Source organism: Salvia hispanica, chromosome 1 (genome assembly GCF_029641045.1).
Source record: "Salvia hispanica isolate PSC_SH4W2 chromosome 1, Shi_PSC_v1, whole genome shotgun sequence".
In the NCBI taxonomy this organism is placed as follows: domain Eukaryota; kingdom Viridiplantae; phylum Streptophyta; class Magnoliopsida; order Lamiales; family Lamiaceae; genus Salvia; species Salvia hispanica.
Genome location: NC_142692.1, coordinates 34,286,929 through 34,300,162, shown reverse-complemented (window position 1 = coordinate 34,300,162; position 13,234 = coordinate 34,286,929). Strand labels below are relative to the sequence as shown.

Sequence of the window (13,234 nt, the reverse complement as noted above, 5' to 3'; positions counted from 1 at the left end):
GCGTCGTACAGAGCCAACGTCTCCTTTTGGCTGTATGGATGACGGCCGCCGTCCCCCACGACCTCGTGGTCGCCCTCTTCCTCCTCGGCATTGACGCCGATCCTGGCGGAGCCTCCACCTATCGGCCGGTATTCCAAAGTGCGTTCATCCGAAAAATTCTCCGGAATTTGGGATAATCCCGACGATTGCCCGTACCTTTGGAGGGGAGGGACGATAGTATGCATCCACATCAAAATGTGGTGTTTGGTACGCCGGCGGAGTCGTCGAGCCTTGGGTGCCCGGCGACGAACCGGGAGTACCCAAAACATTGTACATGCTTGCCCAATCGCCAAACGAGTTCAAGTCGAACCCGCCGGAGCGCCACGAGCCGCCACCGCCGCTAGAGTTTCCATTGCCGGACATTTTTTCAACAATTGGAGAGAAAAGAATAGATGAGTGTAGTGTTTGTGTGTAAAATGGAGAATGGAAGAGGAATGGAGTATTTATAGAATAATAAAAGAAAAAACAAAATTTGAAAAATTCGACCGTTTGCAATGGTCAAATGACAGTGTAAATTTATTTTTATTTTTTTTCAAAATTTTGATTTTTTTTAAAAAAAAATTATGACGTCATAATTCGACGCCCACTCGCGGGCCGGCGAGTGGGCGTCACGCCATACGCCAGCGCGCGCCACGTGGCCTGCGCGCATGGCGAGGCAGCTCGAGGCCGACCCCTTCCGCGCGCGATGCGCGACGAGATGTCTCATCTTGTCGAGATGAGTTCTCTCTTGCAACGCGGTCTCGCCGCCGTCTCGTCTCGCCGAGACGAGACCGAGACGGTGGCAAGCCGCGCTGCGGATGCTCTTATGAAAACAAAATATGTAAGAGTGAGTAAATAAGAGAGGAGAGAAAAATGTGTAGAGTCTGAGAAATAGTTTTTATTTTTAAAATAAGCCTATATTTTGATGGTCACTCTAAAATAACAAAATGAAACTATATTTATGGATAAATGAATAATATACTTATTATAAAACATAAAATTAATTAGAGTGGAAAGGCTTAGGTATAGCATTTAATTTTTTCGATTGATGAACTAGTTTCACAATATTCTATAAGAGATTAAAAATATTAATTTCTATTTAAAGATAAGAGTTATTGAATTATCAATAACTTTGGGACATCGTAAAAGAAAATATTCTATCGAATTTAATTTGAGATGAAAACAGGAGTACTAGTTTTTGAAATGTATGATTAATTTCATTGCATTTTCTTTACTCTCTTTAAGTATTAGTACTATAAAATTAATTTTGAATTAATTTACTAATTAATTTCTTTTGAATGCAAATCGTGTTAGGATTTTAATATCGTAGGTAGGATTTTTGTTCGGCATGAAAAGTTCCTTAACATATTATATAACAAGTTTAATATTAACATATTGGATTATAATCAGATCAACTCAATAACAATTCAATCCACTTAAACTCTAAGTATAAAGTTCCTATTTTATTTTCTCAAATACATATGGCCTATGGGCCTTAACCTAAGGTAAAAAAGAACTAGAAAAATACATGTTTCTACAAGGTAATGAAGCCTAATATCCCCTTTCACCATATACATGAATCATTTCACCTCTTCTCTCCATCGCCCGAAGAAAACAAAACGACATCGTTTCAAGAAATAGATCGAGACGACGTATCAGAAGAAAAAAATTTCAGGCAAGGGAGGGGTTGGTACCTTTCTCAGCATTTCAATAGTAAATGAGAGAACTCAGCTTATGTAAAAGACAGGGTTTTGACAAGATGATCAAAATGACTTTCTCTTATGTTCAGTGATTATAGCTATTTTCAAGAACTTGAACCCCAGGTCCATATATTAGTCTACATCGATCGTTGAACGAACCAACAAGCCGAGAAACCACTTCTTTGAAGAACATATTGGCAACCTGCAATACAATCATAAAGATTTACATTAAATCATAAAGATTTATAGAAATAACTAACAAATAATATTCGTGCTTGGTGTTTGGTGGTTCTTTTTTCCCTATGCAAGAAGTATCAAGAAATCATGCTATCTTTTAAGTTTCCAAAACAGGAACTCGTTCTAAAATTACAGTGTTAAAAGTACTGAGGAGGCTTACTTGTCGATAAAGTGGCGATTGAAACTTGAAGTCCACCATGAAATAGAGGCTGCAACTTCCAGGAACGGGTCCAGGGGAAAATTCCCAGACATTAATCAAATGTTCAAAAAGACTAGTTTGGGATGAAGTCGTCTGCAACAAAACAGACCTAATAAATGTTTTATAATAAGGAAAACTTCATTGGCGCATTACTTGCTGGAAGGAAAACAATAATGGCAACCTTACAGATTGAACTGTTGACTAAAGCTGGGCTTAACCAACCATACATCTACTTTCCATAAGATCATGGGTAAAACAAAAAAGCCAAAACTGAACATATTGGAGTTGCACTGGTATCAGTAATCAGATACGAAGGTGCAGTGTTATTATTTTTAGGCTCCTTGCCATCTGACAATCGGGAAATTATGATATACTGAGTACATTTTCGAGCAAACACTAGACGTGTGATGCCACATTCCTTTAGGCTTTAGTTAAGACTCCATTTCCTATTCTAAATTGTTTTCTTCATAATAAGACAACAAATATGAGAAGAAATGATAAAAATAAAATAAAAATTAGATAAACAGAAAGGTCCTCTGAATAAGATCAATGTTGAGGATAAGTTTCATTGACAATCTTCTTTTTTCCAAAGACAAGACTAAGATTGTTTGTTAAGTTATTGACATAAAAGAAAATAAGGAGAATAAAAAATACAGAATATAATATGGTCTAAGAAGTAAAAACATATGTGACGGCATCCAAAATAGATCAATCAACATTCTAAAATCCACCTCCAATGGAGGAGATTAAGATAGAGACATTTAGGTCTTGTTGAAACTCATTAACAACTCAACTTTACGAAATCTGAATAGAGTGTAGCAGTAACAAGTGAATCACTTTGGAGGAAACGAACTCATAGTAACAACTATAATTACCTTATATTATCACTACGTTTAGCAAACGACATATATAATTAGCCAAAATATTCATCTCTAATCCTAAAAACAGCTCCTTATTTCAAGCCTTGTATTTATAGCATTAAAACTCAGCACAATGTCTATATAAAGTCAATCAGTTTGATCCGGAAACAACCACAACCTTATATCTCTACCCTAACCCCAACATAAATTAACAGTTCAGTCCCAAAAATCTCTTTGGAGAAGCCATTCCTAATTTTAAGCAAATGATGAAGTGCTAGGTTAATATTAATAACAAGTGGAGTAGTAGTGATTGTGAATCCTATACTCCAACCAACCAGCAAAACAAGGAACAAACGAATATGACTATATGGATGGGGGACCAAGTTGCGTGATCTTCACCTTAATGGATTTTGGTTTTGTTAACTCCACATGCGATGTATAACTTTCAACAAGAAATTTAAAGCCAATTTCTAACTCCGCATCAAAACTTCCATCAGGGTTCTGGCATATTATCTGTGAGCGCTGACACCAAGGAAGAAAATCTTCATACATGTCAACCGCAGCAACCACATTGAACAACTGTTCAGGTGAATATCTAACATGAAAAAGATAAATCAGCAAATTGCAGATTTGTTAAGTTGTTAACTGAATCAAAAGCCACACTACTTTCTCCAAATAAATCACATTGACTGATCATTAGTTCAATACACAAATAGTTCGATATTGATAACGGAGTAAATTAATTCATGCTATCAGATATTCGCAGCAATTTTCACTAATTATCCATTTTTTTCATCATAATACTTCATTTTAACCTAGATCACATAATCCATCCCCAATTTCAAAATCTACACTTTCCACGCAGAGCCACAAAGAATCAAAACAGAAATTCGAAACAATAGCGAAACAAAGATTACCCCAACACACGCTTTTCCTGGTGCACTTTTGATAGCATACCGCCCTCTTCGCCATCACCGCATCCCAAAAACCCTCTCTTTTGTTGAACAAAATTACAAATACGCGACGAATTTGCAGAGCCTAGGAAACCATATTTCCCGTGACGCCGATTTTCCTCTGGAGAAAATGCATTGTTGCCAGCGATATTACTCGAAGGCCGAACCTGGCTGAAGCTAGGATAATCTCTCGTGCGCCGCCGCGACGGATTACGGAGCGCTACCAAACGCGCCAGCGCCCTCGGTGCGGAATTGAACGGAGGCATTTGTAGCAAAAAAAGATTAGGATTTTGAACTGTTGTCCGATTGAAACCTACCGAATTTGCCTGATGAGATCTTGAGATATGATTCTGCTGCGAATTTGAGGCCAAAATTATGGCTGATTTGCAAAAAGTTGCAATTTTCAATGCCCCAATTTCTTGTTTAGGAGTAGTTATACATCCAAAACCAGTAAAACAAAAATTATATTAAAAATAAATTAAATTAAATAGGATTTTTTTAAGCGGTGGAATATGTGATTATAATATATATCGTCCATTTTTATTTACAGGTATGCTTATTATCATTGAATGGTCACACAAATTGAATGTTCAACAGAAATTGCAATTGGGAGTATCTTACTAGCATATGTAAGCAGTACTAGTAACTATAAAGGGATGTTATGAGGCACAGTTTGGAGAAGTGTTTATGCTCAAAATACAATTTTGAGAGGGCCTAGAATGTTGTTTTCAATATAACAATAAGAAAATTTTGGAATTCTAATAATAAAGAATAAAATCTGGGATTGTTTCTAAACCCAAGTAATGGGATAGCTGCAGTCTGCCACTGCTTTGACAGCTTACAAAAATAATCTACTCCACATAACTAGTGCAGATTCCGGCACCCTTCTCCACATGTCAACTCTTTTTTCATGGAGTCATAGGTTTTAATTGTTTCAATCAGAATACTAGGATCCTCTGGTTTTGGGTCTATCTAAACTACATCAGCATTCTAGTCTTCGAGAGGTTTGTGCGGATGGCCTTCCACGATGTTGTTAGCTCGAATGGTAGTGCCATTGGGAACAACTAGAGGGAATGATTTGGAATTTGTGTTGCCAGAGTGTGTTTTATGCAGATGATAGGAGAGCAAGTAATTACTTGATCATGGCTTCTCATTGTCTTCGTATTCGACTATCTTGGCAGACAGCTCTTCTGTAACAGCTTCATCGTTGAAGTTCTGATCTGACATCTCTGTTAGAAAAGATATGAGTATGTTAAAGAAATCATCACAGGTTTTCCGGGAGCAAATGTGATGGTAGTGCACAAAAATATGTCCAAATGGGATGGAAAATACCTATATTATCGCCATTGTCATTTTCACGTGAAGGTGACAAGTTGCTCGTATGTGTTGTTGCTGAAGGAGCCTTAGCAGACGAAGATGGACACCTTTTGGTTGCCTGTATTTTTGAGTTCCGATAGCGCTGGATCCAGGGACTTGACAATGGAACTTTACCTTCCTCTCTTTGGTCATGTTCAGATTCATCCTTTTGGAAGTCGACTTTAGACCAAAATCCATCTCGGTGAACCTTAAACTACATTGGCGGAAGAGGTTGCAAATAGCACACAGTAACGTTTAGGGATGGTTTCTGAATTTGGAAACTTATACAGATAGCATAACAGTATAACACTACAAAAATTACTACTTGATGGACAAAGGTAATTAGAGGTTAAACCTGTCCAGTAGTTCGGGTGCTCGTCTGCTTTTGCTTGAGAGGTTTTGATCGCGATGAAGAGCTTGTATGAGACTGCAAGCCAAACATCTCTATTGACTTGTATAGCTGGCTGACAAATGTTGATTCCATAGATTTGAGAAACAAGCAGTGTTTCTCGTCTGTCCATTCCTTTGCCATCAGCTCTCTTTCCTGACACTACAAGAACTAAATTGAATAAACTAAAACCAGGAAATCCATATAATTGCAAGAACCAACATACGGTTCAGTGCATATCAAAGAACGAGCATCAATGCACGAGGGTAAGGAATGTCTGTCCTCTAGATTCACAACCCAGGGACATTCAGCATTCAGGCAAGATGGAATCCTTATACAACCCTAACTCAGTCTATGGTTTAAGATACCAACTTTCAGTAACAAATTATAAATAGATTCAAGAAGATTAGTAGTAATTCAAGAACCAGCAAACATCATCATTGCAGGGCGCAAGGACGACTATATATACACTAAATTCAATTGATACTAAATTCCTCAACACAGGCAGAGGCAATCAGGAAAAATTAAATGATTTATACAACCTTATAACCATTCCATCAAGCAAATATTAGCATTTTCCTTAATGGGAAAAACAAACAAATGTAGTTCAAAGTTTGAGCGAACTCTAAGACGATCCATTAAACACGGTGAAATCCATCAAAGAAATGTTGGGAAACAAATTGAGATGCTCAAAGCTAATTCACTCTGCTACTCAGATTCATCTCTTTCTTCATAACACAGCCAACTAAATCTTCAAAATTGAAACAGTATTGTCATAAATCAGCTGTGTACTCCAAAAATTTGTAAACTTCAGCCACTTTTCAACAATAACACATGATACAGAAGAAGGCAATTCTTCTCATCATCTCATCAACAAACAAACAGTGAAATCGGGGGAAGAAGATATTCCTATTAAGATCAGCACATCACATAATTCTCCTCTTTCGATTGAACAACTATCAAATATCTCAAACAGTTGCTCTTTCGTGATGCAAATTTCTGCACAATTTTGCACGAATCACGGCATAATTATAAAAAAAATGTCAGCTAAAAACAAAAATTCATCAAAACTACTCCTTTTCCCAACTATAAACCATAATTATTTGAGAGGGATAACAGCGATTTACCACTAATTTGGAAGTCTCTTCTTGCTCGACAGAATTTCTCGAGGGTAACTCAGATGAATCCATACAATTTCTCCTTTTCCTTTGTCCAAAACCTCGAATCCAGAGAAAAAATTGAGAATTTTAGTGAAGTTAAGAGATTAAATTTCGATATTGTAATTGGTTGAGATATTTGTTTGGGGTAACCCTTGTGGTGTGGCAAAATAGTAAAAAGTTCATGCCACGTGGTCTACTTTACACGTGTTTGCCATAAACGATATTTTCATACTTTTTCCGTAGTTTTAAGTTTGCACTATATGAATTGTAAAAATAATTATTTAATTAGGTTTTATTCTAACCAATATAACTAAATATTAATAGTAATATGGAGTATAAATATTAGCCTAGAAATACCTAAGATAATGTGCTGTTGTCATTTTTATAATAATTAAATGTAAACGTTGCTGTCAAAAAAATATCTGTTTAATGTTTATTTCTTTATACATTAATTTCATGAAGAGCCAGTATGAAATAAGTATTGACTGACGTCATGATTTGTTGCAAAAGCTTAAACTGACAGAGAAATGTCAGATACTCCATTTAATTGAGACTCCAACAAAAAAATCTATTCATTCAATGTATCCTACAAAATATCTATTTGGCTACTGTCGCAAGTTGAGTCATAAGATAAATATAGAAGTGTACTTATTTTTTAATTTTTTTTTATTTTTATAATATTGCTCTTTCTGCTTAATCCAATTAGCATCAAACTAAGATGAAATATCCAGATAATACTTACTAAATCTAATTTCTCAGTAGACTTACAATTTATATTCTATTGTCAAATTCACGCTTGATTGATATATTATCGAGTTAAATTTAATATAATAAATTTAAAAATTTGGAAGAACTCAAATTAATTCAAGTATTCATCATTCCTTTTAGTACAAAATCATTTTCTTTTTAGCATAATCTTGTCAAACTAATAAGATCAATTGGATATAGTATATAATTAAAAAGAAAATGATTTAGGGAGAAAATGCAGATATATTCAGCACCAAATTCGTTGCACAACAGCACAAACATTTAAATAATTTACATAAATGTTGTTATTTCCTGCAGATATTAACATTACTCCACCAACGTAGAAACAACAGATTTAGACAAAGAAGCAAAGAAAGAATTGAAAAATTATGCCCAAAATTGTTATCCAGAGTGATCTTGAGTTCTCTTCATATACATAAAGAACAAGCCGCTTACGCGCATTGAATCCGAATACGAGCATTGGTTTAAGCTTCAAACAACATCAAGCTTGGGGCTTTGGGTCGTCCTCAGCTATCACCGAGTCTTCTAGCCCTACGTGACCTGCATTAGGAGTCAAGTTCGCCTTTTCAGTCGAGTAGAAATAACGATGCCTCATTGTGTAGTCGAAGATTTAACATACCAAATAATGACACCAGAGAAGGAGGCCTTGAAGATGGATTTGAGCTCACATCTATACCTGCGCAACAACAACATATATAGGTTAATAGACTTCAAGAAAGGGCAAAGGGACGTCTTAAGTTTGGTATTCGAGTTCTATATCCGACAAAATCTTAGTTGCACGTAAGCATTAATATAATGCTACTCCCTATATTGCTTGAAGCATATGTTAAGCTGAGACCAATCGAAGCAATAACTGTCCGTGATCTTAGTGAAGGGCGATACCTGCGGTTCCAGCTGACTTAAGAAGATCTGATTTCTTGAAAGTGTACCCGATAAAATTTGCATCTTTCGATGTTAACATCTGTCATGCAAGAAAATCGACATGTTAGATCATCAGCAACTCGCCATGTGGTATCTAATCATCACAAGTAACAATTTTACAAAGAATTCCTTTCTTGAAAGCAAAAATTATCAACTTTATTAAATCAAAAACATGTATTTAACATTTCTTGTTTCTTGTTCAATATGCTCAAGTAAATGGCCTAATATTTAACCGAATTTGCAATCCTCTTCACAAGTTACCTTCCGCCATGGCCCTACTCTTGGTGTGCTAGATGGTGGATTTTCTCCCTGAGAAAGAGAGGCGAAAACATTAGAGAACATCGTCAAATGCTGCAAAATGGTATCGGTATAGTCTTACTCGATTATAAGAGAAAGAATTGATGGAAGATAATAGATGGAATGTCATACTTGCCTAGACTAACAAACATATTAAAACTAGTTTGAGACATATTAAAATGAACTCACTTCATCAAACTTTTCGAAATTCTGTGTATCCAAATCTCCATTCACGACGGGTTTGTAGGCAGCTTTCATTTCGTAGAGGCATTCCCATTTAACACCTCTAAACCATGGATGTCCCTGAAATCGAAATAAACTTAGAAATTATCAAATGATAGAAGAGGGAGAAAATCAGCCCTTCTCCGATACATGAAAATCAGCATTTTCAAATACATCCTTGAATAATGCAACATTTTACATACCTTTATTTCGTCCACGCCTCCTCTGGTCCCTAATCTCTTCTCAACGTCACATAACAAATGACAAATAAGATCCCTCGCCTCATCTGAGATTTTTGGTTCTTCGGGAAACTTTAGGCATGTTTTCCAATTTATTATCTGGTACAAAAGGAAAGATAGTTCAACGACAAAAGGTCACAGGAAAATTCAATACAATTAAATGCCAACGAAGTCTATATCAGAAAAGCTTCTAATGAAAAATGATCCAATAATTGTACAAATAAGAACCAGCTACAAAGAATTGATTTTTGGAAAGGTTAGCGAATAAAATTTTTAAGGTGGCATATTTGAGAGTCGATCGAGACTGTGTACCTTCCGACATGTCATTCTGGGATCATCAGAACAAAATGGAGGATAACCGATAAGCATTTCGTACATTATGGCACCTAAAGACCACCAGTCGCATTCCATCCCATATCCTTTCTTCAATAAGACCTCAGGTGCCATATAATCGAGAGTTCCAACAGTAGAGTACGCCTACAAGTAAGATTGTTGAGTGCATAACACTTTATATGTTATAGACATAATAGAGAAGAGAAAACAAAAGGAGACCTATGAACAAATTCATATAAAACCAAAGGAAAAAAGGAAATATACCAGGGCGCGACGGTTCCTTTTCCATTGTAGTAACTGCTCCTTTGCCATTAACCAGGGAGCAGTCAATTCATCAGCATTACCTTCAACGTCGGTTTTAGAATCTTGAGCCAAAAAATCGTCATCTTCCAACAATATTGACGAGTATTTCTCCAGTGTCTTACACAAGCCAAAATCAGAAAGTTTTAAATGTCCATTTTTGTCCAATATGAGGTTATCCGGTTTGATATCCCTACAGATTGCAAATTCGAACAAATGCCATATTCAATAAATCGATATTTAAAGGAACTTTATATTATATATGCACATGCTACATCATTTATATTAAAATGATACATAGAAGGATGAATATATATAAACCTATGTACATAGCCATGCTGGTGGATCGAGCTGATAGCTAGAATACTTTCCCCCATGTAAAACCGGGCAACGTCTTCAGAGAGGATATCCTCCCTCATCAATAAAGTCATGATATCACCACCAGGTAAATACTCCATGATGAGGTATAAAAAGTCAGAATCTTGGAAGGAATAAAAGAGCTTCACTATGCACCGACTATCAACCTCGACCATCAGGTTCCTCTCGGAACGAACATGCTCAACCTATAAGGAATCATCTCATCCAGTGAGTTTCAACAACAAAGTACATGGAAATATATTTTGTATCTTTCATTTTTCTATTTATATTTTCTCACCTGCCCACGGCTAAGCATATCCGACTTCTTCAATTTCTTCATGGCATATATTTCTCCTGTGCCTTTAGCTCGACATAGTCTAACCTGTATCACTTAACTAAGTCACGAACGAATCATAATAATCTACGTTTTCCATTTCTGGCCACACATAAGTACAAGTGAACGATAAATTTGCATTTGCTTCGGACCATATCACCCGCAGTAATTATTTTTGGATGACAAGGACAGGCTAAGATATAATGCCGTAGCATATCCAAGAATCATTTATACTTAATGAACTAACAATTCGGCCTAGTCACATTTAGTAGGAATTAGAGCAAATCCCTCTCTAAATTTATTAGGTAAATCGAGCAAATAGATCAGCTGAACTTGAGTTCACAAATACTAATGCCATATATATCTTCAATCAAGTGGCTCTTTATAGCACCAATCAAGACTTTTCCTTATAACCTTCTAAATAGATGAATCACATGATTCAAGTTAAGCTAGTCAACTGTGAAGTCTACTCTAGCTTAACTTTGGTAAATGATTCTAATAAACTCCTACAACTGATGAATCAAAGAGTGCCATCTCGTCGTTTCATCAATACTAAACCTATGAGAGTTCTTCTGCAAATCAGCTCATTGAACCAACAAGTAATCAGATCAAACAAATGCAAGTACAATGTGTGAAATCTAAAGCTGCAAACAAACCAACATACCTCACCAAATGCTCCTTTACCAATAATAGTCAATTGCTCGAAATCATCAATCCCTACTTTGTGCCTCTGCAACCTCATATACTCAGTCTCCCTCTTCTCCAAATTCCTCATCATCATCTCCTCCTCCTCGCTCGACACCTGAGCCTCCTGCGCCCTCCGCTGCAACGTCCTCCTCCTAATTAAACAAACCCCAAAAATAAAAACTTAAATCTCCAACAAAATGCACATGGATTCACCTAATTCATTCACATTTCTAGAATCCACACTAGTAAAATTCAAGTCAAATCCAATCAGCATCCCTTCAAAAGCAAAAACACAACAACTACAGATTCATCAAATCAAATTAAATCCAAAAGGCAATCAAGATTTTCACCTCTCCATGCGATCTTCCAACCCCTGCAGGTAATTCTTGTAGTGATTCTCAATAAACTGCTTCGCCGCCGCCGCCTTCTGCCGCGTCACCGGCGAAGAAACCGCCTCATCAGGCTCCAAGGTGAAGGCCCGATGGGCCTGCAGCTTCATCTGCGGGCTCTCCATTCTCACCGCGCTCCCTTCTCCCTCCATCAGACCCAGATCAAGAAACGGCAGCTACAGCAGCAAAAGGAGACAACAATTAGAAGCTTCCTCAATAAAGGTGCAGACTTTGATGTGAAATTCGACAGCTGAACCGTCTGCAGTGAGAATTACGAGGTGGAAAGCGAAGTACCTGAAAAAAGGGAGCAGGAAATGATGAAAAGAGACGAAGAAGCTGCTCGCAACCAACTCTTGTTTTGTTAACTTGTTGGGAGTTTCGATGCGAGATCGATCAATCATAAATTGCTTTTAAAATTGGTGGTGGGGTGTGTGCAAGCAGATTATTAGCTGTAATTTGTTCGGATTTTGAGTTAATCTAATTGGATTCGATGGATTGGAGATGTGGCAACGTGAATTTTTGGAAAGAACGAATTTTGTTATACTGTTAATTGAGGTTTCTTTTTTTAATAGGAAGAAACAGAGAAGCATAGTGTCAAAGAGTGGTGTCTTTTTGTGTTTTTCCTTTTTTTTTCTAAATTTGAGTTTATTATGGTTTAATTGCTAATTTTTTTTATAGTATATGACACGTTTTCTAAATTGTTAGTACAATAATAAAATTATAATATTGGCGCAACCTTCTATGCCTTTTATCGAATTATATGCGATATTTCAATTATTAATGTGGTACATAATATTATAGGATGTCTCAAACTAAAAATTGCCAATAGAATTTAAACATTTTGACTGTGTCGTCATGTATTTCACTGTCCTCTCAAAAAAAGTTCTATTTACAAACATTTTTAAGTGAAAATTTTGATTAAGATGACCTCACAAAAACAGCAAAAGGATGAAACGAAAACGCAATATTATCCCTTTTTTCTCATTTAAAATGAGGCATATTAAAACATAAATGAAAACATGAATTATATATAACTATGAATTTTAGGAGCGACAAAAAATTATTTTTGCAAATCGATACATGGGAAGTAATAAATTTAATACGAATGGTACCATAATTAAATAGGTGGGCATGTAATTTTGGACCCCATAACCCATATTATATATAGGTCTACAGATATAGATTTTTTCCAAAAAAATACTGTAATATATATGCAATAAAGAACTACAGTATATAGAAGAAGCCTCTAAATTGACAGAACACCAACTAATTATTTTACTTTTCTTTATGTTATTTAAAATTTAGATATATTTATATATAACTTATTTTACTTTTCATTAAATTTCGAATACACCCTCAAGTTACCAAGTACAGTATGTTGTAGTAGTAATTTTTTGTAAATGTGATTATTTTAATTAGGCGCCTTTGTCCCATTAATATAAATTGAGAGGATACTTTATTAATTAGTACATCGAAAAGACGTTTTAGAGTCTCATGTTCCTGTATTTATTAATTA

General features: G+C 35.9%; 3 protein-coding genes across 5 annotated transcripts; all 3 read right to left on the bottom strand.

Moving 5' to 3' along the window:
- Positions 1-1,384: 1,384 nt before the first annotated feature.
- LOC125222734 (uncharacterized) lies at positions 1,385-4,429 on the bottom strand. Its single transcript, XM_048125507.2, has 4 exons — positions 3,932-4,429; positions 3,414-3,609; positions 2,116-2,247; positions 1,385-1,920 (listed from the first exon to the last, which is right to left on the bottom strand). Exons 1-4 carry the CDS (start codon positions 4,231-4,233, stop codon positions 1,804-1,806), a joined length of 747 nt encoding a protein of 248 aa, XP_047981464.1. The 5' UTR covers positions 4,234-4,429; the 3' UTR covers positions 1,385-1,803.
- A 249-nt stretch (positions 4,430-4,678) lies between these two features.
- Positions 4,679-6,995, bottom strand: LOC125222736 (cold-regulated protein 27-like). 3 transcript variants are annotated; one of them, XM_048125509.2, is made up of 4 exons: positions 6,839-6,995; positions 5,679-5,867; positions 5,300-5,537; positions 4,679-5,196 (listed from the first exon to the last, which is right to left on the bottom strand). In XM_048125509.2, the coding sequence occupies exons 1-4, from the start codon at positions 6,899-6,901 to the stop codon at positions 5,108-5,110; spliced, it is 579 nt and encodes a 192-aa protein (XP_047981466.1). In that variant the 5' UTR covers positions 6,902-6,995; the 3' UTR covers positions 4,679-5,107. The 3 variants fall into 3 exon arrangements, with proteins under 3 accessions (XP_047981466.1, XP_047981465.1, XP_047981467.1); XM_048125508.2 differs by having other exon boundaries at positions 5,679-5,873; positions 6,839-6,993; XM_048125510.2 differs by having other exon boundaries at positions 5,679-5,882; positions 6,839-6,974.
- Positions 6,996-7,841: 846 nt separating this feature from the next.
- LOC125223851 (uncharacterized) lies at positions 7,842-12,242 on the bottom strand. The gene is made up of 13 exons (XM_048127152.2): positions 12,013-12,242; positions 11,680-11,894; positions 11,307-11,481; positions 10,607-10,690; positions 10,273-10,514; positions 9,916-10,144; positions 9,631-9,795; positions 9,283-9,417; positions 9,047-9,160; positions 8,822-8,869; positions 8,522-8,600; positions 8,259-8,315; positions 7,842-8,179 (listed from the first exon to the last, which is right to left on the bottom strand). Exons 2-13 carry the CDS (start codon positions 11,868-11,870, stop codon positions 8,121-8,123), a joined length of 1,578 nt encoding a protein of 525 aa, XP_047983109.2. The 5' UTR covers positions 11,871-11,894; positions 12,013-12,242; the 3' UTR covers positions 7,842-8,120.
- Positions 12,243-13,234: the final 992 nt, after the last annotated feature.

Coding starts and splice junctions, on each gene's coding strand:
- LOC125223851 (XM_048127152.2), bottom strand. CDS start 11,870: ATGGAGGGAGAAGGGAGCGCGGTGAGAATGGAGAGCCCGCAGATGAAG. Junction 11,482..11,679: donor TTGGAAGATCGCATGGAGAG/GTGAAAATCTTG, acceptor TTGTTTAATTAG/GAGGAGGACGTTGCAGCGGA. Junction 8,601..8,821: donor GAGTAGGGCCATGGCGGAAG/GTAACTTGTGAA, acceptor CTTGCATGACAG/ATGTTAACATCGAAAGATGC.
- LOC125222736 (XM_048125508.2), bottom strand. CDS start 6,901: ATGGATTCATCTGAGTTACCCTCGAGAAATTCTGTCGAGCAAGAAGAG. Junction 5,874..6,838: donor AAGAGACTTCCAAATTAGTG/GTAAATCGCTGT, acceptor TAGTTCTTGTAG/TGTCAGGAAAGAGAGCTGAT. Junction 5,197..5,299: donor TGACAATGGCGATAATATAG/GTATTTTCCATC, acceptor CTTTTCTAACAG/AGATGTCAGATCAGAACTTC.
- LOC125222734 (XM_048125507.2), bottom strand. CDS start 4,233: ATGCCTCCGTTCAATTCCGCACCGAGGGCGCTGGCGCGTTTGGTAGCG. Junction 2,248..3,413: donor CAAAACCAAAATCCATTAAG/GTGAAGATCACG, acceptor GTTTTGTTGCAG/ACGACTTCATCCCAAACTAG. Junction 1,921..2,115: donor AATCGCCACTTTATCGACAA/GTAAGCCTCCTC, acceptor ATTGTATTGCAG/GTTGCCAATATGTTCTTCAA.